Source organism: Zootoca vivipara, chromosome 1 (genome assembly GCF_963506605.1).
Source record: "Zootoca vivipara chromosome 1, rZooViv1.1, whole genome shotgun sequence".
Lineage (NCBI taxonomy): Eukaryota > Metazoa > Chordata > Lepidosauria > Squamata > Lacertidae > Zootoca > Zootoca vivipara.
The window spans coordinates 29,908,700-29,933,853 of record NC_083276.1 but is presented as its reverse complement, the minus strand read 5'-3'; the positions used below and the strand labels follow the sequence as shown (position 1 = coordinate 29,933,853).

General features: G+C 45.8%; 2 protein-coding genes across 4 annotated transcripts in view; both read left to right on the top strand.

The window, feature by feature from the left end:
* The first annotated feature begins 3,535 nt into the window (after positions 1 to 3,535).
* On the top strand, positions 3,536 to 10,433 carry BATF (basic leucine zipper ATF-like transcription factor). The gene is made up of 3 exons (XM_035108240.2): positions 3,536 to 3,836; positions 5,666 to 5,770; positions 9,829 to 10,433. The coding sequence occupies exons 1-3, from the start codon at positions 3,771 to 3,773 to the stop codon at positions 10,036 to 10,038; spliced, it is 381 nt and encodes a 126-aa protein (XP_034964131.2). The 5' UTR covers positions 3,536 to 3,770; the 3' UTR covers positions 10,039 to 10,433.
* A 9,836-nt stretch (positions 10,434 to 20,269) lies between these two features.
* Positions 20,270 to 25,154, top strand: part of FLVCR2 (FLVCR choline and putative heme transporter 2) — a 228,292-nt gene continuing 223,407 nt past the window's right edge. For all 3 annotated transcript variants that reach the window (XR_009557326.1, XM_035108211.2, XM_035108203.2), the window contains exon 1: positions 20,270 to 21,078. Coding sequence is in view for 2 of the 3 variants with exons in the window: in XM_035108211.2 (XP_034964102.2) it covers positions 20,503 to 21,078 (576 nt within the window). In the remaining variant the exon portion in view is untranslated. The remainder of the gene's footprint in view (positions 21,079 to 25,154) is intronic.

Sequence of the window (25,154 nt, the reverse complement as noted above, 5' to 3'; positions counted from 1 at the left end):
AACACTAAAAAAATAATAATACAACTTAAGCTTGAAAAAACCAAGTAAGTGTGATAACAGGCTGTCCAGGCGTTGCATTTTAGAACAGCCTTTCAATTATTCTTCAAATGGGACTTCTTAGAAGCAGAGTGTGCTTGGCTTAGCTTCTTTAAAAAGTGTCAATTGATGCAAAGGATAGAGATATATAAATATCCAAATATCTTAAGTACTTGCTTCCAGGCAAAGACAAGAAATGGAATTTCTATACCAGGAAAGATTCTAGAGCAGATCATTAAGCAAACGGTCTGTGAGCACCTAGAAAGAAACAGTGTGATCACTAAAAGTCAGCATGGGTTTCTGAAAAATAAGTCATGTCAGACTAATCTGATCTCATTTTTTGACAGAATTACAAGCCTGGTAGATGAAGGGAACGCTGTGGATGTAGCCTATCTTGATTTCAGCAAGGCCTTTGACAAGGTGCCCCATGATATTCTTGTAAAGAAGCTGGTAAAATGCGGGCTAGACAATGCTACCATTCAGTGGATTTGTAACTGGCTTACTAACCGAACCCAAAGGGTGCTCACCAATGGCTCCTCCTCATCCTGGAGAGTAGTGACTAGTGGGGTGCCACAGGGTTCTGTCTTGGGCCCAGTCTTATTCAACATCTTTATCAATGACTTGGATGATGGGCTTGAGGGCATCCTGAGCAAGTTTGCAGACGACACCAAATTGGGAGGGGTGGTGAATACCCCAGAGGACAGGATCACACTTCAAAATGACCTTAACAGATTAGACAACTGGGCCAAAGCAAACAAGATGAATTTTAACAAGGAGAAATGTAAAGTACTACACTTGGGCAAAAAAAAAATGAAAGGCACAAATACAGGATGGGTGACACCTGGCTTGAGAGCAGTACATGTGAAAAGGATCTAGGAGTCTTGTTAGACCACAAACTTGACATGAGTCAGCAGTGTGATGCAGCAGCTAAAAAAGCCAATGCAATTCTGGGCTGCATCAATAGGAGTATAGCATCTTCTAGATCAAGGGAAGTAATAGTACCACTGTATTCTGCTCTGGTCAAACCTCACCTGGGGTACTGTGTCCAGTTCTGGGCACCGCAGTTCAAGAAGGATACTGACAAGCTGGAACATGTCCAGAAGAGGGCAACCAAAATGGTCAAAGGCCTGGAAACAATGCCTTATGAGGAACGGCTTAGGGAGCTGGGTATGTTTAGCCTGGAGAAGAGAAGGTTAAGGGGTGATATGATAGCCATGTTCAAATATATAAAAGGATGTCATATAGAGGAGGGAGAAAGGTTGTTTTCTGCTGCTCCAGAGAAGTGGACACGGAGCAATGGATTCAAACTACAAGAAAGAAGATTCCACCTAAACATTAGGAAGAACTTCCTGACAGTAAGAGCTGTTCGGCAGTGGAATTTGCTACCAAGGAGTGTGGTGGAGTCTCCTTCTTTGGAGGTCTTTAAGCAGAGGCTTGACAGGCATATGTCAAGAATGCTTTGATGGTGTTTCCAGCTCGGCAGGGGGTTGGACTGGATGGCCCTTGTGGTCTCTTCCAACTCTATGATTCTATGATTCTATGTTTCCCAATAATGTGAGAATTTTAATATCAAATATTGTCTCCTTTGCTTGCTTACTTGCAAATGTACAGCTTTTTTAAAAAAAATATTAAAAAATCAAACTGGTTTTTTTTTTACCAGTACTGAACATTGCATTTTATTATCATTTTACTTCATTTCTATAAATATTTATATTGTGCTGAATCATAAAGATACATCACAGCCATTTACAATTGTGATGGCCTCTACAAAACATATTTTTTCCTCCTCTCCTATCATACGGCTCCTTCACAATTCATCTTTATATAGGTTTCCGATATGTCAGGAAAATTCCTGGTTTGGGGATGTAAAAATGGCGTTGGGGGCAGTTTTGCCAAATTGGCATATGTCAGGCAAACCCTGGATGTATGGCAACGTGACAGAAAAAGTAGTGGAAACAGCAGGGGTGTAGCTAGCCGCTCTGGCACCTGGAGCGGCGGGGCGAGCCACCCATGGGGGTCCCTGTTCGGTTTCTGATAATTGGTTCTCATGAGAAACTTACAGATTCTTGCTTCACACAATTAACTCAAGGCAGTGTCAATTTACTCTTGGCAGAAAGCCAAGGTCTGCCTGGCCTGGCAACAGCTCTCTGATTGGTTAATGACCAGCACTGAACTCTGTTATCTAGGAATGCTAGCACAGTTGTTTCTTGTTGGGTGTTAGGAGTAAGAGTGCTGCGTATGGTTGGAGAGAGAGAGAGAGAGAGAGTAAGGATTTATTTTGCTTTGCTTTGTATGCAAGAAACTCTGCTGGTTTTATTTTCTTTTAATAAATCCTGTAAATAGTTATTCTGCGTCTTGCCGACTAGTCATTTCCACCTCAACTAGCTTCTGCGCTGTGCAGGAAAACTCTGCTACGTTTGGGCTAAAGCCACTAGAGCTATGCCTGACACTTCAAAATTCTAAGAGTCCCGTGGTGATCCGCCGAAGGCGGTGGCGTGGTTATCTGCTCACAGACTCCGCCTGGTGAACGCAAGCCCCACAATGCCGTTTTGGGCAGCATGGGCGTACCCAGGATCAAAACTAGGGGGGGGGGGCAAGGGGAGGGGCCAAGGCACGGAAGGGGAGGGGCCACAAAGTGGGCGGGAACAGCGAACTCGCGCTCCGCCGGGCTGTGCCCCTCCCTAGAAGCAGGGCTGGTGGGCGGAGGCGGAGCCCAGCTCAGCGGAGCGCGAGTTCAGCGTTCCTGCCCGCCGCGCCGCGCTCTCTGGTTCCCCGCCGCGCTTGGCCTTGCCAGAGGGCGCGACGGGGAGCTGGAGGGAGGGCGCAGCGCGGTGCGGCGGGAATGGCGAACTCGCGCTCCGCCGGGCTGTGCTCCGCCTCTGCCCACCAGCCCTGCTTCTAGAGTAGGGCAGCTGCCCTAACTTGCCGCATGGTGGGTACGCCCTTGTTGGGCAGTGTGGGGCTCCGTGCCACCGCGTCACTCCGTGCCACCCCCCCCCCCGTGGTGTGCCATTTTGTCACCTCTCTCAAGGATGACACCTGGGGCGGATCACACACCCCTTCCTGCATCCCTGGGAAATAGCTCCAAAAACTAAAAACACCACACTATTTTGTGGTGAAGTTTTCCCCCCAAAGCTCAAAAATTTGTGTCTCTTCCCCAAAAAGATTCTCAACAATTTGGTGGTTTCCTTAAAAAAAAAAGCTCAGCAATTTGGGGGTCTTCCAAATAAAAAGCCACCTTGTGGGTGTCAGGAATTTTACTTTTTGAAATATGGCAAGCCTATCTTTATACTTAATGGGCTTTATTGTTTCACCTCCGCTTCTGAAGTTTGCAATGTAGCCGAAACCACTCTTTCTCTTTTGCTAACTGCCTTAAGTTATGCGGGTTTTTTTTTCTTTTCAGACTATTTTGATTTTCCCAAAGGTTTTTTCTCTCTCTCTCATTACTTTTGATCTTCGGAGTTTCCGCCCACGTGACTTTCAGTTGAGTCCCTTGCAGCTTCCGAGAAACCACAGCAGCTAAGCTCTAAAGAGAGGGAACTATCAGAGTGAGCTGCAAACTCTTAAAGGACATGAATGTAGACACTGGGATAGTGTCAAAGAAAGTGACCAAGAAGTCAGAAGGAGAGAGAAAGGAGGAAAGAGGAAAAGTCAAAAGAAAAGGGGAGGGGGATCACTAAGGCCCCCCCAGGAAGCAAGGAAGGGAAGACCACAGGCAGGGGGAGCTGTAAGCCATGCCCCATAGCTCTGACAGCAGCGACTCCAGCAGCTACAGCCAGTCCTCTTCATCCAGCAAACAGGTACAGTTTGGGCAATTCCTTTTGAGTTAATTTCATGGCCGTCTCTCTCTCTCTCTCTCTCCCCCCCCCACCCCCAGCAGGGCTCCTGTGCCTTGAGCACAAAACACAGAAGTTCAACAGATGCGGGATCTCCTAGCATGGGGAAAAACTTTGCCTACAGGATTTCTGCCTGTTTATGCTTAAAAGCACCAGAACAACGCCAGAAATGAAATATGAACTCCAATTGATACCGTCTTGCCACTTTGCCAAACTCTTCGGTTCGTCTCGTGTCCTGAAATAGAGAGGAACAGAATGAATGAGAAACATTCAGGGCTGTGGGGATTTTTGCAGGACTTTGAAGGAACTGATGTAGGGACAAATGCAGGAAAATGCTATCCAGAAAAGCTAAACCAAAGATAAGAAGCTAGGCAATAGGGTAATACAGAACAGTTAAAGTTAAAGCAGTGCAGGGACAGAATGAGGGAGCTTGGTGATACTCTTGCAGAAAAGCATCACAAGTCTCATTGATGGCTATCGTAGTAGAATAACTGTTTACAGATAGGTGGCATAAAATGTCCTCATCTGCTTGCACTGCTCAAACCTCTGCTGGATTGTGCTATTCTCCATGGGGTGAAGTCACGGTCCCTAAAAGGAAGAAACTTTGGAGGAGAGGTCATAGAATCATAGAATTGTAGAGATGGAAGGGACCCTGAGGGTCATCTAGTCCAACCCCCTGCGATGCAGCAATCCTGCCCATAGCCATCCCTGGGTGGGCCTGAACTATCACCCTTCTGGTTAGCAGCCAGATGTGCTGATCCATTGCAGCCCTCTCAAGAAAACGTTGAAAGAGTTAAGATGCCTCCAGCACCACAACCACCCAAGATGCGATAAGTTTTAAAATCCTAAGATGGAGACCAGATATTTACTTTGCTAGGAACAGGTCCTTAAAACTTGAACAAATCTGTGCAAGGAGTTCATAGACTCATATACTAAAGGAAGTAGGAACCCTACAAGAATTATTAAACACAACACAGTAAGAGATTATCCAAGGAAGGCATGAAATTACATCATTGGACATGATGTAAAAAATTTTTTAAGTGAGGCAAAGGACAGAGACATGGGTGAATCGATTTTTTTTATCTTAACATTTAAGATAAATGTTAGGTTCATGGAACCTAAGGCAGCATATGTATGATTCCCAGGTAGTCCATCACCTATTGAGAGATACTAAGTAGGCCTAAACTGGCGTAGCTTTGTAAGCTGGTTGTCTCATGTGCCTTCACACTATATCCTAGGACCATAGCTAGGTTGGGATTGGTAGGTCGGGAGACTTTTACATAAAACCCAATACTGTAGTTCAGGGATGGGGAATTTGTGGCTCTTCAGATACTGTTGGACTACGGCTCCCATCAGCCCCAGCCAACATGGCCAATGGTAAGGAATGATAGGATTTGTAGTCCAGCAACATCTGGAGGTCAACCTTCCCTGCTCTAGAATGTAAGATGAACACCCCAACTGTATACTGATATGTATTTAGAGTTCCAAAAGGGTTGTTGCTCATCTCTGATGTCTCATGTAATTAACTTGCTTGTTTTCCTGATCCTTAGATGCACTTACTTCTCCTGCATTAGGAATTGGGGCAAATTTGGGGAGGGAGGGTCCTCCATCAAGCTGATACAGTACTGAATCTGCCATGGAGACAACGGAGGAGGAGAGATAATTGATGAGAAAAACGCTTCCTTCTGCTTTCTATCCCAACATTGGCATTCTACGCAACATCCTTACATGTATAGATGTTAAGATGGTGTTCCTGTTGTCATACCTTGTATTGCATGATTCCCCTCACCCAGGAATCTTCTGATGATATGAGAAAAGTACAAAGGAGAGAAAAGAATCGTATTGCAGCCCAGAAGAGCCGACAGAAACAGACACAGAAAGCAGATACCCTGCACATGGTAAGAACGTCCATCCGCTACCCACCTTGATTTCTCTGGTATTAGGCCTATTTCATGCAGGTGTGGTGATAAAATTGTTCCTGGACTGTACCACCACAGACTGCAGGCAGGCAATTGTGTGGCTGACTGTGCCTTGTTGCAAAAGCTCCTTTCATATACTGTATTGGTAATTCAATATTCATTTTTTCGTTGCTTTAGCAATCTGCCCTATACAGCCCTCACAGGGAAAGAAAGGCTCTCTCTTCTTGATTTATGGGAGTCTAGCAGGCATATCCTCCTGCCAACCTAGCAGTTCGAAAGCACCTCAAAGTGCAAGTAGATAAATAGGTACCGCTCCGCCGGGAAGGTAAACGGCGTTTCCATGTGCTGCTCTGGTTCGCCAGAAGCGGCTTTGTCATGCTGGCCACATGACCCGGAAGCTGTACGCCGGCTCTCTCGGCCAATAACGCGAGATGAGCGCTGCAACCCCAGAGTCGGTCACGACTGGACCTAATGGTCAGGGGTCCCTTTACCTTTAGCAGGTATATCACCAGAACCGTTCTCCTTAGTATAGTTCCCGCCTGCCCCCCTTGTTCCTATATCAGCAATGATGTCAACTGATTTCAATACTTTTATGCACTTAATAACACAGATACCACAAATTATCCATAGCATACACCCTGCATCCCATGGTATATTGTATATGCATTGAGGTGAGCTTATGTATCCCTATACCTTCCACAGTACTGCAATGCTAGTAAGCAGCAATCACACATATCAAACGCTATATCTGCATGTAGAAATCAAGATACAGTATAATGGAGAAAAATTCTCACCTAGCCTTCTCTCCGATATGCTAGTTTTATGTGGGCAAGTAGTTTTTCTTTTTCACCAGAAAGCATCCAAGCATGCAATTCCCCACCTGTTGTGGTACATTCCAAGTACAGATCTAGTCCACTCATTGCTCTTCTTTTCTGTCTGAACTAGGCCTGTGACTCAGCTCTGCACCAGATCACTCACATGTATGGCCAATGTCTTTTGTTTGTGGCTCCAGAACTGCTGAAACTGACCACAGTTGCAAACACACTGGCTTGGCCTAAGACAGCTTCCAACGGAACAATGGCAATTTCTCTCTTATCTCTCTCTCTCTTTCACACACACACACACACACACACACACACACACACACGGCTCAGATTGGCGGGAGCATTCAGTGAGATAAGGCAGAATCCAATGAGGCTGCCTTTGGAAAGATATTTTCAGCAGTGTGTCATGCCGCCAATCATAATTGCAAACAGGACTTTAAAGGAGAGCAGCCTTGTTCTCTGTACGAAATGTTTCCCAGTGTTTTTGCACCTACAAGGAGAGAGAGGCCCCCCTCCCCTTTATCGTCTGGTGAATTTCCCCATTGCGTTGTCGCTTTCCCCAGCTGCTGAAAGAAACAAGTGAGACTTTCCTTCTAGGGCAGTGGCAGGTTTCCTGTGGCAGGTGGTTTTTCTACTTCTAGATGACAGTTATTGACCCCCCCACCCACCCCCACTCTGTATCCTTGAGGCCTGAGCCCCGCTCTCTCTCTGGTCAGGATGTCTGTGGCCGAGGAAATACGAGTGTATGAAAAGGGCTTGGTGACAGGCAGTGGGAACCTACAGGCGGCGGAGGATACACTGCTGTCATTTCTCATAAGTCGCCGGCTGGGGAGAGAGTGCGGCCAAGGACTGAAAATGTCATCCGCTATCAGCGCGGGGCCGGGTTCTCTGCTTGGGTTTGCCCAGAACATGAGTTTACAGGAAGAAAACGTCAGTCAGTCAGCCTGGAAACTCTAGAGTAGCTAGCGAAAAAAGGCTACGAACCCCACCCACACAGACCCTTTCCCACTATCACTTCTTAGATACAGTACTGCAGTAAAAAACAGAGGCCCGCTCGTTTTTATTTTTATTTTTTAATCCTGCTGGGTTGCCCCAGCCACTCTGGGTGGCTTCCAACAAAATATAAAGGAATACGGCAAAACATCAAACATTAAAAGCTTCCTGCTTTTTGCTGTGGATCTCTTCTTTCTACAAATGTACCTATGGCCTATTTTGCATGTTTTAAAGGGCTCCAGGTGATGTACCTTGTAGAAAGCCATACTTTCTAATTTTCCTAGAATGTAATATTACATTTATATCCTGCCTTTTGTATAAGTAGCTCAAGGGGGCACACTTGGTCCTCCCCCCCCCATTTTTATCCTCATTTATCCTAATGAGGCTTATGTTAGGCTGAGAGACAGGGACTGGTGAATGGTCATCCAGTGAGTTTCATGGCTGAGTGGGAATCACCCGGTCTCCCAGGTCCAGATGGATGCTCTAAACTTGGCCCTCCAGCTGTTTTGGGACTACAGTTCCCATCATCCCTGACCACTGGTCCTGTTAGCTAGGGATGATGGGAGTTGTAGTTCCAAAACAGCTGGAGGGCCAAGTTTGGCCACCACTGCTCTAACCACTACACCAGAGGTTCCTATTCTGTGGTGCTCCCTTTAATGCCTCTTCCGAAACAGAAGCCTCCTTTCCTCCCCAACAGCCTGGATGTTCTCAACATGAGTGGTTGTTGAGAGGGCACCAAATAAGCAGGGCTATTGCAATTGGTACAGCAGGCACAAAAAATAATAATTAAGTGGCCTGCAAAGGCCCTCAGCAATTTTCAAGTGGTCTACAGAAAACAAAGTTGGGGAAACCACTGCCCTGTACCACACCAGCTCACCGGATGTACCAGTATGTATTCACATGGAAACCCATAGCATGGCCCAAGTTCTGTACACATCTGCATGGGCCGCAGTTCTCTGTTGCAATTCCTGTGACTTTGGTGACTGAAAAAAACAAGTGTCACTACAATTGTGGGAATTGGCAACCGCAAACCTCAGAGATAATCACTCATCTGTTGAGGATAAAATAATTACTGGATGCCCTCCCTCCTCCTTTTCAACTTCTAGCTCTGAAGAACAGAAGCAAACTGAGTTGCACAGGAGTAGCTGGGGATACACCTCCCTGCCAGGAAAGATGAAAGGAAACAATTCTGGTAATCTAGATAGGGCTGGAAGGCAGCTAAATCATTGCCGCCCCCCTCCCCTTTCTCTTTCAGGGCCAAACCAGACTTGACATTGCCTTTGCTTTTAGCGGATCAGGTTGTGTTTTCCCCCCCCCCCCCAGCAAAGACTTGTTTATTGAGCAGACATTTTACAATTAGAATTCCATTAAGAGTTTCACTTTTGCAGCTTTAAGCTGTCTGACAAAAGAGCACCCCGGCCTGTTCTTCAATTTTTTTTTAATGCAAATAACACTAGTTGGGGGAGGAAGTGATAATTATCTGGATCTTATGGGTGGTATTTAACCATTTCCTCCCCTGCTTCAGTTCTGAGGAAAAGCCCTCCTCTGAAGCTGCTATTTGCATTAAAAGGAAATTTCCCCATTGTGGCCTTAGAGATGAAGAAAGGGATTGCTTATCACAGGACACAGCAGGATGCAAGCTAAGAACCTCTTTCTCCCTTGAGCTGCAACTATCAACTTGTTTTTCATAATGCCCACTGTTACAGCTAGTTTCTCGAACTGTCCTAAACTCATAATTAACTAACCATCCTCCACCAGTGGCTGATCTCGGGGTCTCAGAATTTCAGCAGCACCCTGTACGGTGCAAAAATTCAGTGCCTCTCCGCCTCTCATGCTGCACTCTAAATCACCACCTCTGTCCAGCAGGGGCCCCCTGCTGAAAAAGTTTGCTGACCCCTGCTATAGGCCCACCGTGGAGAAAGAAAATGGGGCAGTCCAGTGGCCTAATTTTATGTAGGTGACATGGCGAGTCCACTGTCCCTCAGACGTTGTGGGGGGCCCAGACTATATTGGGGGGGGGAATGAACAAATTCCTATGCCCCACAAATAAACCAGAGATGCATTTTAAATAAATGGACACATTCTACTAATGTAAAAACATGCTGATTCCCGGACCATCCAGATTGAGACGGCGATTGGGCCGCATCTGGCCCCCAGGCCTTAGTTTGGGGACCCCTGGTCTATAGTTTCTAACTGATTCCCCCCCCCTTTTCTTTAAAGGAGAGTCAAGACTTGGAGAGGCAGAATGCTGCTTTGCGCCGGGAGATCAAGCAACTGTCAGATGAACTGAAACACTTCTCCGCCATGCTGACTTCCCACGAGACTCACTGCTCCATCCTCCATACACAGCCCCCAGCACCCTCCGAAGTGCTTTTCACGCCACTCCCCTTTCCCCAGGCCCACATCAGTGCCCCATGTTTCCAGCTCTGAGAGCAACTTCTAGGACTGGGAAAAGTTTGCAGACTTTGTGCCTGGACAGCAGGAGGAGGAGGAAGAGAGATGTACTTTACCACTATGGACCATTTGGGGGTGGTATTCCCATATATCTGTTGGCAGGTGCTGTCCTGAATAAGGAGTAAAGTGTCAGTAGGATTTGGCCTTTGTGAAGAACCTGTGACATGTGAGACTCCCCTGTAGGGTATTGACTGTGTGATTTAATCTACAGTAACCACTATCAGTACTGTTCTGTTGTTTGCACTGATCTTCTTATCACAGAGCCTTGTGTGATAACCCATGTTCTGTTGTAAAATGTATACTAGTGGTTCTGTGGACATAGAACGAGAACAAAAGGTGCTGTTCCATTATTTTTTTTAATAAAGATCTCTCTCTCTCTCTCTCTCTCTCTCTCTCTCTCTCTCTCTCTCTCTCTCTCTCCCTCTCCCTCTCCCTCTCTCTCGTTAGTTAAGCACTTCTATTGTTTTACTTGATGGATGGCGGCTGCCCCTCCCTGCCCCCCCTAGCTACACCCATGTTAGGGAAGGTGGGGTGAGAAGCCTGCTAAATTCCTGATGCCTGCTTGTGTGTATTAAGCAGCTGCTCCCATTCCCTATCTTACTAGTTTTCTCAGTGATTTTTGTGATCTGAGGAGGATTCGAGGCTGTGGAAATTCTGAGCCGCAGCATTCTTTGGTAGAATAACATCCACACTTGGTTTTTTTGTCCAGAAAGGGTCTTGTGTGAGAAGCTTTGATAAACAGAGAACATATTGTTCTCCTGCCGTGGAGCAAATACTATTGTTGCATAAAAAAAATGTCCTTGGGTTGCCATAATTCCCATATGGAATACGAAAATGGCAACTTTGGGCAAAACTAAAAAAAAAAGCTCTTATCACCAAGGTTTTCCCTCCACACCCAACCCAGTGATCTCTCATTTGCCTTGCATAGTAGATATGAAAAGCAGGGGTGGATCTCTCTAAGGCTCTCTAACTGGCCCTCAAAGACTCTCTCCAGGCCACACCCACTTCCCAGTTGCACCGCCTACCAAATTTGCTTTGCCCCCCCCCAGTGCTTTCTCTTATTTCGTCATTGAACTCTGATCGGTCCTCTTGCTTCCTTCGAAGGTGAAGAGAGAGGTGGTGTAGACACTGACTAGCCTACTGTAAAGGTAAAGGGACCCATGACCATTAGGTCCAGTCGTGACCGTCTCTGGGGTTGCGGCGCTCATCTCACGTTATTGGCCGAGGGAACCAGCGTACAGCTTCCAGGTAATGTGACCAGCATGACAAAGCCGCTTCTGGCGAACCAGAGCAGCGCATGGAAACGCCGTTTACCTTCCCGCTGTAGCGGTACCTATTTATCTACTTGCACTTTGATGTGCTTTCGAATTGCTACCGGTAGGTTGGCAGGAGCTGGGACTGAGCAACGGGAGCTCACCCCGTCGTGGGGATTCAAACCGCCGATCACGGCAAGCCCTAGGCTCTGTGGTTTAACCCACGGCAAAATTTGCATTCATTGCTCTGCCCTCTTGAGGCTCTGGCCCCACACATCCCTGGCATGTGGCCCGTAGAACATTGCCCAGAAGGGATTGTGGCCCCTAGCTATAAAATATACAGTATTCCCCGCATCTGCCCAGAATCATGGGGACAAGTGGGGATGGAAAGCCCCATGAAATGTCCCTTGGACCTTTGAAATACCCATTTATAGTAGAGGGAGGGGAACTATAAGGCACTCATACAAAAACTACTAGTGGGAAGCCCTGCCTAAAAATATTTTTTTAAAAAGCCACTTCAGGTGGGCATATTAGGAAGCTGCCCTATTTGGTCCATCTAGCAAAGTATTGTATACGGTAGGTACATTGACGGACAGCCAGTGACTCTCTAGGATTTCAGACAGGAGTCTTTCTCGGTCCTACCTGAAGTTTGTTTCTTTGCTTATTTATATATAAAAATAATTAAAATACCACTGTAGCAATGTAAGGATTGAATCTGGAACCTCTTACAGTGGTACCTCAGGTTACAAACGCTTCAAGTTACAAATGCTTCAGGTTACAAACTCTGCTAACCCAGAAATAGTACCTCAGGTTAAGAACTTTGCTTCAGGATGAGAATAGAAATTGTGCTCTGGCGGCGCGGCGGCAGCAGGAGGCCCCCATTAGCTAAAGTGGTACTTCAAGTTAAGAACAGTTTCAGGTTAAGAACGGACCTCCGGAACGAATCAAGTTCTTAACCAGAGGTACCACTGTATATTCAAAGTATGTGAATACACTATTAGTGATGGCCCTTCCCCCTATTCTGAGGCAAGTATTCCTTGTGGGATTAGAAGCCAGAGATCAGAGTTAAGAATTTAAGAAGAGCATGCTGTATCAGGCCTACGGCCCTTTTGGAATTCGTAAGGCGAGGCCTTGTATAGTAAGCAATGCTCATACTGAATGAAGAGGCTGTTGCGATGTCATTGTGTAATGCCAGGAGCCCAAGTATCAGGAGATCAGATGGATTTGAACTTCGAGTCAATGGAGTAAAGCAAGCAAGCAAGCATACAACGAGTTAAAAAACCCAGGAGACTGGTCAGTGTGAGAATAAAGGTAGAGGGAATGTAAAGAAGGTGCAAAACTAGGGGGTTAATTTCCCTGCTGGAGGAGCAAATTTGGAATCTGTGTCAATGGTGGAGGGAGGAGTTGAGGAGGACTAGAGGAAGACCCTACTGCAGATCTTATCCTAACCACATTCTCTAGACTAGAGAATAAGTTCCCCTGATGCCAGGATGGCCAGCTTTCAAGTAAGCATACAGTAGTACAAAATGCAGCCTTTGTTGCAAATGCTGACATCTATTGGCTCTAAGGAGAACTGCAGTATTAACAACCAGAGTGCTGAACTTTTAAACAATGGAATCCTACACTGTAAGTACACCTTAACTTAGAATCAAGTCTCACTGAGTTCAGTGGAGTTCACTCCAAAGGAAGTGTGTATTTTTGATTCAACACAATCTGTTTAGATAATGGTTACTTGCAATCACATGATTTTCATTTGTGACATTTGCTTTAAGTTTCAATTTCATTATAAAAAGGGGGGAGGGATCAGGTAATCCCAGATACGCAGAAGACCCATCTCACATATGTGCATGGGGAGATGAGCTTTTGGTCCTTCCTCCATCATGCAAATTAGAATGCCAGCTCAGCCTGTACAAACTGCAAATACAACAGCAGGATGAAGAGTAGTTAAGATAAGTAATTAGTAAATAGCCTGATTATTTGTTCACCCCCTAAAACATGGACATAAAACCACTTTCGGCAGCTAGATCATATGGGATTTTCCCTTTATTCTTTTTGAGCAGGGCAGGCCCTACCATTGGGTAGAGTCAGGCCACAGTGGGGCATAGATGGGGCCAGCAAGGTGTTGCAGAAGAGCGCTGTGGGTTGCCCTGCACTCCCTGCTGCCCCACCTCTGGTGCAGGATGCGGCCCTGTCACGAGTGTGGAAGTGAAACCCAACTGCAAGTCCAGCTGACTTCTGTACATGGAATGTGGGCCAATAATCATCTTGTCCTTCACCTCGAGCAGCAAAATGTCTTGGGTCAGCCTTGCTTATATACCTGCTTTCAAGTGTAAGAGAGAATTTCCCTAATCCTTGCAGCTCTAATGGAAGAGGAGTCTCTGCTGATCTCCTGCTAGCTCTCCCCATTGTCCTCTCCATAAAGAATCCCAATGTTTTGACTCATTTCTTCATAATCACTGACCACTGGGTTTCCTCACCTTTACAGAATGTTCCTGCACTAGGCAGCCTGACCTGAGGTAGAAAACAGAAAGATAAATCAGATTCGAAGTGGTAAAGGCAGACAGATAATTCTAACCCTCTAAATAGTTTATTGGTCTGAAACACAATAGATTTATCTGCCTTTATGGTATTCCATTTCTGAACACTCAAGGCAGCTCTCGGTACAACAACCATGTAATAAAATAATGCAGATGAAACTACTACTACTTTTTTTTTTACAATAATTAATTACCTTCTACACCACCACCAACTCCTTCTACATACCCTATTAGTGAAAGGTTTTGTAATAATCTGTCAGAATATTTGAAGAGCCCGTGCTGAAGAACAAAATGACATAATCGCAAAAAGCTGGAAGGCAATCAATCAGGTTTCTGCGGTAATTCTGGTCTAGAAAAAAAAGAGAGCAGCACTAAAGTGAATCCTTCATCTCACTTATCTTCAAAAAAATCCCCACTCCTCAGCTGCAAAGAATTTCTTGTTTTACAATATGTGGCTTGTTGGACTTTAATCACATTATGCTGCTTCCCAGCCTACTCCCACCTCTGGCCTTTTCCTTCCACTGAGCTCCCTTGGAATTTCCAACACATTCCATCACCACAAGAAGCTCAGATCACGCCAGACCAACAAACTACCTACCTGATTGGCAGTAGGTTCAGGAAAAAGGAAGCACATATAACGCATAGTGAATGTACCAATATAAGAACATAAGAAGATTCCCCTGCTGGGTTAGGTCCAAGGCCCTTCTAACCGAACATTGTATTCTCACAGTGGACTATCAAGTGTGACTCCAAGCAACTAGGATTCGGAGGTGTTGTGAAGAATGCAATGTCATGCTAAGATGATTGCTCCATCAAGGCAAGCATTTGGGCTTGCATGAAGGAATGACCAACCCCCTCTGTTCTCTTGCTATACACTGTTCCAGGGGTTCTCCTGAAACCCCACCCCCAGGAAATTGTGCGTGCTTGAGGAGGGAGAGGCAGGAAAGCCCTGTTGAGGAAGTGGAAGTCCTTGCACATAGCCACTGATAGCCTCCCCCACCCCTGTGAATTTGTCTAAAGTCCTTTTAGAGCCTTCAAATTTGGTAAGTCTTTGCCAAATTTAATGCCATGAGATGGTGATGAAGGCTGCTAACTTAGATGTGTTTGGAAATTGGGTTGGAGATGAATGAACACTGCATCAGTGGCTTAGAGTGAACCCTCCATGTTTGGAAGCAGTATACCTCCAGCTTCCAGAAAGTGGGATCAAAGACAATGGCTGTCATATTCACATATGTGTGCTTTCCTAAGGTAGGCCGCTGTTGGCGGCAGAATGCAAGATGGACCTTGACCTGAGCTAGTGAGGCAATGTTTATGTTCTTATCTTGAGTATGCACTCTTAATTATGTGCAGGGAAATAGGCTGACCACCTCACGAATGTTTTACAACCTTTACCCCTGCTTCATCACATCCTGCCACTTGGCTCAGAGTTTGTACTCTGCACAGCTGCTTAGCTCATCAGCATATGTATATAAGTTGTTTTCATTTAATGGGGCATCTACCCTATTTTTAACCTGGCCAGATGTGATCAAAGTCAGGGACACTCCCATCAATCACCCAATCACCTTCTTTCAAAGTTTGTAAGGAATTTATATCACTATTCACCAGCACTATTTTTCTAGAAAGAGGTGCTGGAACTTGCCATGAACACCACCCTTGTTCTCTTATAATGGCAATGGTGCCCACCTGAGAGGCGCCGGAATTGAGTTAAGCCAAGTTCTGGCTGAAAAAAAGCCCTGCTGCTCATGTTCTTTCAGGCTGTGTGCATCACACACGATGCCAGCATTTGCCCTATCTCTTTCTGAACATTTCTCTATTTTTTTCTGAACAAATAGTGATGTAATTCCTTTGAGCTGAAACTATTGTCAGGTATAAGCTACCTTCTAGGACATTCCCTACTGCATTCCTACTGCAGCAGGAGTGAGAAATGTGTGGTTGGAGAAGCCAGCCACTGAAGCCATGCCATGCTTGCCTCGTTGTTGTCGTTGCTGGTAGCCAGAGATTGGTTTTTTAACCCTTTCTGTGCTGTGCTGTTTTTTTCTGGTGCTTTGGCAGACTATGATTGGATGTAACAGCGTTCGTTTTTTAACCCGTTCTGTGCTGGGGTTTTTGGTGCTTTGGCAGACTACCGTATGTCGGTGCTGCATGTTAGTTCCAGCAAAGGTATTATTCATCATTTATTTCTGTTCTCTTTACCCCCCAAAAGCTCAGCAGCTTTGGGGCATCCCCCCAAAAGCAAAGCAACTTTTGCACCCCCCCAAAAAACCCTCCAAAACTTTGGTCAGCAGCTCCCCCCAAAAACTCTGGGCACTTTGTGATAAATAAGGGTTTTTTAGTTTGGTTTGGTTAAATAATTAGTTTTGGGTTCATTAAATACAGTTATATATTACAATTATACATTTTTGTTAATTAACTATAAATATCACGAAATTATGGTTTTTTTCTCAAAGTGACACACCAACCGAGTTACGCTCGGGGTTTTTTTCCGAATTTTGACACACCAAGCTCAAAAGGTTGCCCATCACTGCCCTAGGAGCTGGTGCCTCTGCTGGAGGGCATCAGGCTGGCGAAGAGTGTCATTAAGTTTCCAGTACAAGCGCTTCATGTCTTTATTCTAGAGGAGTGCCTGGATGAGCAGCTTACAGTTCATAATGCTCTGTTCTAATATTTCTTCCAAACAGCTTCAGCAAAACTCACAAGATCTGGGAAACCAACACAGATAACAGGGAAATATGTTTGCATGAGCATTCTCTAGCACAATCTACACTCATTTCTCCCTCTCATGGCAATGCCCTTGCAGGCTGAGCTGGGAGTCCTTTTGGCCTTGAGATGGTAGTGAGGGGAGAAGTGTACGCTTTTTCTTTATTCGTGGGCCTTAGAAGCAATATTTTGTTTACTTGCACAGGAGATCCTGATTAAAAGGTCTGCTACCCAGGGAAGCACAAGTGAGTTTTGTTTGTGCCAGTCCTCTGGAGCAGAAAGAGTGCTATTGACTTGTTGCATTTTCTCCTCATGCCCACCTGTCATTTTATATCTGTCTGAGCACAGGGTGCCCTGGAGTATATGGCTGAAAAACACTGGGTATGTGCATAGTGTTGATGATGCGCTCAAATTGCAAGCCTTTGGCATAAGACCCTTTCCTGAGTGTAGAACACAGTGCAATTTAGGGCATGAAAATAATAATAAATGTCTCTCCACTTAATTTGAAAGCACAAGGGGGAGAAGGAAGGCCATGGGCGCAGCTGTGTAGGGCACATCTGGTTTGGCTACAGGTCAAGAGTGAGGTGATTCTGTGCTGCAGGGGCCTACAATGTGTTTTCTTGGCTCTTGAGTGTGTTATTTGTCCTTAAAGTCACAAGAAGTGAATTTAAGTTCAAACATCTGACATGAAAACTAAATAATATCCTAGTTTAGGAATAGGAAATGATGCTTGTGGCCAAGCTAACCTATCTATGATGGTCACTGGACCTGCTATTGAGCATTCTGCCTGATTTTTTTGCTGAGAGGTTACACAACATTGGCTACATTCTGATTTCTTTGAGGGGAGGTCAGACACCCTCCAGTGCTTTCCTTACTCATCACTTTCCTTACTGCAAAAAGTGGGTTTGTTGCATAAGACTCAACCTTACATCCCAACAAAGCCAATAATAGGGATGGCTGGAGACAAAAGTAAGTGGGGCCATCGCTTGACACACAGTCTCTCCTTACCCAATGGGCTTTGGGGAGAGGGGAGGGACAGGCCACTTTTGCCAGAGGCCTGAATCATACAGTAGTAGAAGGCTTTCACTCACACCTCCTCCCATCACTCTGTCCATTTTGGCTCCCCCCCCATTCCCTCCATGCTTCTCCCACCTGCCTTCAGGCTTCAGGTTCTCAACCCCTGGACTAGGGAGTTAACCATGGGTGACCAAAGATTCCACACAACTGGGATTAAGTAACGAGTTTTCTGTCACAACTAGAAAGAGGGGTCTAATCTCACTAAAGTAAATCACACAAAGAACCAGGCCTAGAATTTTGCATTTGAAATATGCAACCCTAGACTTCAGTTCCAAGATGCAACACCTGCCCAAGATGCATGCAAACCAACCCAATATGCATGCAAAACCATTTTATAGACTTGTTACAGTAGAACATGTTAAACCTGTCCAGCTCATAAATCGTTCATATGCTATTATTGTGCTTGCATGCCAGATGAAGTTTGAACTGACTGTTTAATACTGGAAAGGTAATTGACCTTTCTTACCTGCAGAGCCTATTCCTCATGATGTTTATCCATTACAGCTAGTAAAATGCCTTTCCAAATTGGTTCTAGCCCATAAATGAGCTATAAACAGAGAATGCATCAAACTAATGCCATTGACATTAGTTAATGGTTTTTAGGGTCCGTAGTTGGCTTATCAACTCTGAATTTATATATTTTAATCCTTAACTTCTTGCAGAACCAGCTACCTACAAATCACAAATGCTTCTCTACAGTGGCGTGCACTGAAATGTTGCATAGGGGAACAGTTAGGGCCAGAGGCGCCAGCTTATCAGGGCGGTGGGGGGGAGGGAATGTCGCACACACAACATTGTGGTCTCAGACAGAATGCTGGAACCCTGCTGCCTCCTTCCCAAAACAAGGACTAGCTCAGTCCCCCTAGTCTAGCCTAATCTATTGGATAGCACTCTATGTTAGAGAAGCACTCTATGCCTCCAGCGACAGAGTTTGCTTCTAGATTACCTGTTCAATGAGCATTCAGCCTGATTTGTTTGCAGAGAGATTTGATTATGTGCTGGCTCTCTAATGAGCATTTATCCTGATTTATTTGTGTGGAGATTGGATGATGTGTTATCCTACACCTTCCAGTGCATTTTCTGTTTACTTTCCTTTTCAATATAAGTCTGATCTTTCGGGGAAGTGGGTTTGTTTTGCAAGCGCTCCCAAATCAGCTTTAATTGTGCAGTGAGAGTTGGCCAAGATGCGATTGAATCTCACCTGGCGGGGGAAAGAGACAGTCTGCAAGTGCCCAGACTATGTACTTTATTCATCTTTTATGTACCCCTTCCAGAACAAACTCAACACAATTTATCAGGGCAGATGAACCACCTACTAACCGTACCTCCATCTTCTCTGGATTCAGTTTGAACTTACAAGGCTGCAACCCTTACTTCCTAGATTGTGTATTAAGTTCCACTGAGATCAATGACACTTGCTTCCAAATAAATATGCTTAGGACCACAGTGTAAAAGATGCCGAAAATGTCCGCAGCTGCATTTGATGCTCCTCCTCCCCATCACAAGAGCGGGAGAACATGCTCTTTTGTTTGCATCAGAAGCCAAGTGTTATGTTTTGCAGTAGGAGCTGACCCAGTTCTCTGCTGAAGCTGTTATTGACTTGTCGGTTGCTGCTGCTCTCTTTGTACAGAGCCCTAGTCCCCCAACTGAAGGTGCTTGTATAGCATTTCACTCAGTTTTTATGAAACTCTGTTCTATGATATAATGCCCTTTTGCAAAAAGAGCAAGTGCTACCGACTTCAACTGAGGTCAGAAGGCTCTTTCCACCATTGCACTACAATGTTCTGCTTTATGCTGCTGAAAAGCTGTATCAATGGAATTTCTTTTCGGTGCATAACTTACTGCAGTGGTGCAGCTAGGGAATTTTAAACTCTGGACTCAATGGTCGGTGGGGGATATGGGTGGGGCTTTAAGACAGCCATGTTTATTACTTCACCGTGAGCATTTCTCTTCTCCGCCTCCTCACCATGCTTTACAAGTGCTTCTACATTTTTGATATGTTACAGCAAAAAGGAAACAAATAACAGTTTGCCAGCCCTGGTTAAAGGTAAATAAATACTCTCAGCATGTGCTGTTTTTCACTCTGTATTCACTTCCGTCAGAGCACCATCAGGACCACAAGAACAAGAGTTTGTTTCTGCTGTCCTGATGCGAACTGTATTAACTTGGGAATCAGCACCACATTGTTCTAGAAAGGGATAATATATTTTAAAACTAAAAATAATGCAATGAGCATCTGTTACTATCTACATGCACAGAGCCGGCTACCCTCTCCCTTAAAAGGTTCCCGCGCTCTGGGCGCGACGGTTGGAACGGAAGGTGGGAGAAGAGCTTGGCAGGCCCACCCCTACCCCCCTTTCCCGGAGGCTGCGGGATTCTCGCGCAGGGAGCAACGCTAACGACGCCGCGCGGCTGCAGACTCCCGGACGGGACCGTCGTGGGGCGCCTGCGCCACTTTCTGTGCCCCTCCCCAGGCTTTTTCGCGGGACTGAGAGAGTTTCCATAGCAATAGCAGGAAGCAGCGCAGAGGGGCGGGGGGCAGGCAGCCAATCCGCGCCCGGAGGGGCGTGGTGGTGGGCGTCCAGGTAGCTCCTTCCAACGCGGGCCGAGGTGGTTTCTGGCTGACGCGCCTCGGTGGGCGGGGCGTGGTGACGTGTGCCGTGGAGGCAAACCTTGAGCTGGCAACATGAGCCACGAAAGGTGAGCGTAAGAGAAAGTCCGGCGAGGCGTGCGCGTGGGGGGCGCTCTCTGCACCGGGGTTGTCGGTTGAGGGAAGAGCGAGGGATCCCCGAGCCCGCGCTGGTGGCGCTTGCTGCCGCTGGTGTCCCGCAGTCGGAGGAGGAACTTGTCGCTCAGCGCGCACTTCCTCGGCCGCTATGGTGAGCGGGGAGCCGGAGCTCGGGGAGAAGCGGCCGCCGGGGTACCGAGCCGAGCCCGACCTGCTGCAAGAGGCGAAGTCTGAGCTGGCGGACGCCGAGACGCCCAACGGGTCCGCGCCGGGGTCTCTGCCGGAGGTGCGCCTGACGCGGCGGCGCTGGGCGATCGTGTTCCTCTTCAGCGCCTATTCGTTCTGCAACGCTTTCCAGTGGATTCAGTACGGCAGCATCAGCGTCGTCTTCGCGCGCTTCTACGACGTGACCCCTTTCGCCATCGACTGGCTCTCCATGTGCTACATGATCGTCTACATCCCGCTGCTCTTCCCGGTCGCCTGGCTGCTCGACAAGAAGGGGCTGCGCCTCATAGCCCTGGTGGGCTCCGCTCTCAACTGCGTGGGCGCCTGGGTGAAGACGGGCAGCACGAAGCCCCACCTCTTCCCGGTCACCGTCCTGGGACAGGTCGTCTGCTCGCTGGCCCAAGTCTTCATCCTGGGCATGCCGTCCCACATCGCTTCCGTCTGGTTTGGGTCCCGGGAAGTCTCCAGTGCCTGCTCCATCGCTGTCTTTGGTAACCAGGTAGGTAGCAAAATATTCGGGTACGCATTAAGCCACGGGTTCCCAAGTTATGATCCACAGATCACCAGCTGTCCAGTCCACAAGCTTTACTCAGATCCTTCATAGTGTATCTGAAAATGGGAGATGGTGCATCCGTTGCCTTTTACTACAGTATTTGCATTGATTTTTAATTGCATTTGTATTGCATTTGTATTTCTTATATTGTACTTTGTTGTGTTGCAGGTTGAAGTTTATAGAATTCAAATTGTGTCTTTCAAAACTTAGCTACAGTTTTTTGTTTATAAATGTATGAATCTCAACGTGATTAAACTACTGTACAGCAGTTCAGCTGCAACAGCCACAACTAATATAAAACTCAAATATCTACAATCAGGTAATGCCAGGGTAAAAAGAAAGGGAAAGTGCCCTGTTGTCAGTGGTCACTTGATCTCTACAGGGATCTCTGGTCACACCCACACCTTCCATTTAAAGCACATTTAATGGGGGCCCGTTTTTGTATTAGTCATTCTGCATTCGCCACCAAAGCAGCCACTATGTGTCCAGGTGCCTCTTTCAGTCTTTCAGATCAATTGAGCAAGTTGTCATGTCATTGCAGTGACAACACCATCAAAATAAATAAATTAGGGGGGGCACAGAAGGGACAAAGTACGTTGAACCTTCTCCAACATATTGAAACGAAAGAAGCGATCAAAAATACAATTACAAATCATACAGCATCTAGCACCATTATAATTGCTACAACAGACAAGAATAATTGAGTGGTCCACCAATATTCTTAGCAGTGGTCCATGGGGAAACATGGTTTGAGGACCACCAAATTAAATAATACTAACAATTTCCATCTTGTTCAGTAGTGCAGGGTGGGAGAGAAATAGATGAGGGGGGTTAGAGGAAAGGAGGTAGTCATCTGATCTTGAGAGGGCTCATCCATGTTTTTGCTTGCCCCATGCCTAGAAAGGACATTCCAGAGCAAACCCAAATTGCTATTTGCCATTGACCCATCTGGAGTTCTTGTTCCCCTGCCAATCAGCTAGCATCACACTGATCGGTGGGTGTCAGCTGGTGGGCAGGGGTGGTGGTGTTCAATTATTCATTGGTGGTGTGCACTAGTTCCCTGCAGAGAACTGGTGTTCACAGATAATGCAACAGGATGGTACACTTAGTTCATCAGCTGGTCAGCAGGGTGGTGTTGGTGTTAAATCGTGGTTAGTTTGCCTGAAAAAGTCACTTTGCATTGAAACCTCTGTGATCAGGAAGGGGGTTGAATCGAAACTCCGGCAAAAATACCCCCCCCCCAATTTTACCAATGTGCTTTGATGTTCCGACTTTGGGACTTCAAAACACCAAATAACATGATGCCGTTGTGATATCAGATGATTTACAGGCAGGCCACCCATCTCTCAGATTTGGTTTGAGAGACCAATCCTGATGAGGACCTGGCCTGTGGAGCCAAACAGGTTCCCCACCTCTGATCTACTTTGTAGGCTAAAAGCTTGCTAGCATAAAGGATTCACTAACCAGTGGAAAGCAACAGTGGAGAGAGGGCACTGACTCCAGCTTCGTGGGGCAAGGTGTTCTGTGTTATTGGTGCATCCACTAAGAAGACCCTACCACTTACTCAGTGGTGACTGCTAATCCCTGGACCCATTTTCCTCCCCTTCCTCTCCATATCTGCAGAGAAACAGTGGAGGCTTACTTTAGAGGTAACATAAACTGCTACCCTATGAGCACTTACGTGGGAGCAAGTTCCTTTTAACTCATTGGGGCTTTTCTCTGATAAGAAATGTACAGTATACAAAATTCCACTGTCAGAGATGTACAATTTAGAGGAAAACAGAAAACACCTGTATCAAAAGTAAGCCAGCAGATAAAAAATTGCCTTCTCTTTTGCAATTAGAATTATGGTTTCATTTCTATGTATTGCAACAAACAATAGAAGTTACTTGTGAAACCTTAAAGATTATCAGGTTAGATTAATACAACTCCCATCCCTGCTCCACTGTTTCAAAATGTCCAGATAATTATGTGCCTCTTGTATCTGACAGCACATTCCTTTCAGTGGTAGAACTTAGTCTGCAATCTTATGCCCGTGCCCATTTAACTCAATGGAATTTCATTCTGAGTAGACATGTATAGGATCGCACTCAACCAGAATATATTGCAGAAGTTCTGGAACTTCACTTCAGTTCATTAATCAGTACACTAATCACAACAGCTTAGCAAACATGTTTTATTGTGACAAAATCTTATATGGGCAGGAGTGGGTTTATGTCACAGTAACTATACACCCTTTCCCATGTTTACTTAGAAGTAAAGCCCACTGAAATTACTTTCTGACTCTGGTAAGCAAGATTGCAGCAAAATGTGATTAGTTTTAAAGGTGCTACACATGACTGTTAATGAGAGGTTTAATAAACGCCCATCCCTGTTGGGGGAAGAGTATCTGGCCAGACCCTGACTTGTTGTATTCAAAGGTTGAAGTAAATCTAGATGTAAGACATGTGTTGCTATACTTCCTCAGGCATGTGCATAGCTGGTGCACCAGCCTAAATTAGGCATAAGTGCCTAAATTAGGCATAAGTGATCCTGGCACATCCTGGGCATCCTGGTGCGAGGCAGAACCCAGGAGGATGCTCAGGCTGTGAGTCTGATTCTTCAAGGTGAGTACTACCCCATCCAAAACAGGCTGAATCCCTATTCCAGAGTCTGCATCCTTCCTGACTGGGAGTGCCATAGCTGTCAAGTTCTCCCTTTTTAAAAGGGAAATTCCCTTATGCTGAATAGGCTTCCTTGCGAGAAAAGGGAAAACCTGACAGCTATGGGGAGTGCATGTATCTTGTTTAAGCTTCCATTTATTCATCCTCATCCAGCCCATTACTGTCCCTAGGGATGTGCTTCTGCTAAAGTTCAGTACAGTGATACCTTGGTTTACAACCATAATCCGTTCCAGAGGTCCGGTTGTAAACCAAAACAGGTTGTAACCCAAGGCACACTTTCACCAATGGGGCCTCAAAAGAAATAATGGTTGTAATCCCCAGAAATAGGTTGTAATCCAAAAAAAAGGGGCACACACTTCAGGGTTTGACGGGGTTGTAATCCAAAATGGTTGCAAACCAAGGTACCACTGTACCTTTCCTAGCAAACAGCAGAAGTCTAGAACAGTGTTTCACGCTCTTCGAACAGCATATGGTGGTTTTCCAGATTTTTATTGTTACTGAATTTTCAGAACTTTGTTATGAAGTTAAAATAACAATCCAGTTATTTTGTGCAGTCCCCCCTTTTATTTTACTTCATATGTCTTACTGGTTTCCAATATATATACTGTATATTTAAACCAACATTTATAATACTGCATGATTGTAGTAAAACCTCTACTCTGATAAATATTAAAATTATCAGTAAAGACAGTAAAAAACAATTAGTGGCTCTCTTGTGATACAGTACTGGCAACAGATCTGAGCTCTATACTTCCCCCTCCTTTCAAAATTGGCATTGTTATCAAAAAAGTGGCTTCCTGGGCAGGGGGAAATAAAGGAAATGTACGTGTACATCAAAGTACAATTGTCTCTGGTGAGTTTGTTTGTGCATGTGGCGGAAGTGTTCAATGTTCTCTATTCTTCCACGGGGTAGACATTGTGGAATCCAGCAGATGCTCTAGGCCAACAACTCTCATCATCTGCGACCACAGCATTGGCTACCCTTGCTCTCGTGATGTCTCCCTAAATGCTGATTCTGCTGCATCAAAGGGAATTCCCACACACGTTTGCCGCTTTTAAGAGGGAATCGCAGGTCTCTCCTGCCTTTGCATTTGTGGTTAGCCTCACTGTGAAACTAAGACCTTCAGTTTAAATATAAGATCATGCAAATATCCCTCCAACCCTCAAAGTCTATGGGTTGAATTCAGCAATATGCTCTTCTGATCCTTCTGTCAGTGCAAGTGTTTTAGCTAGCTAGCTAGTTGAAATGCTCTCCTCCCCTTCCTGCCCACAGCAAGCCAGTTTGAGTGGGTGCCTGAGAAGAGGAGATTTGGGGAAGCAGAAGTCCTTGCCAAGGGCTCATTAGGTGAATCACACTCT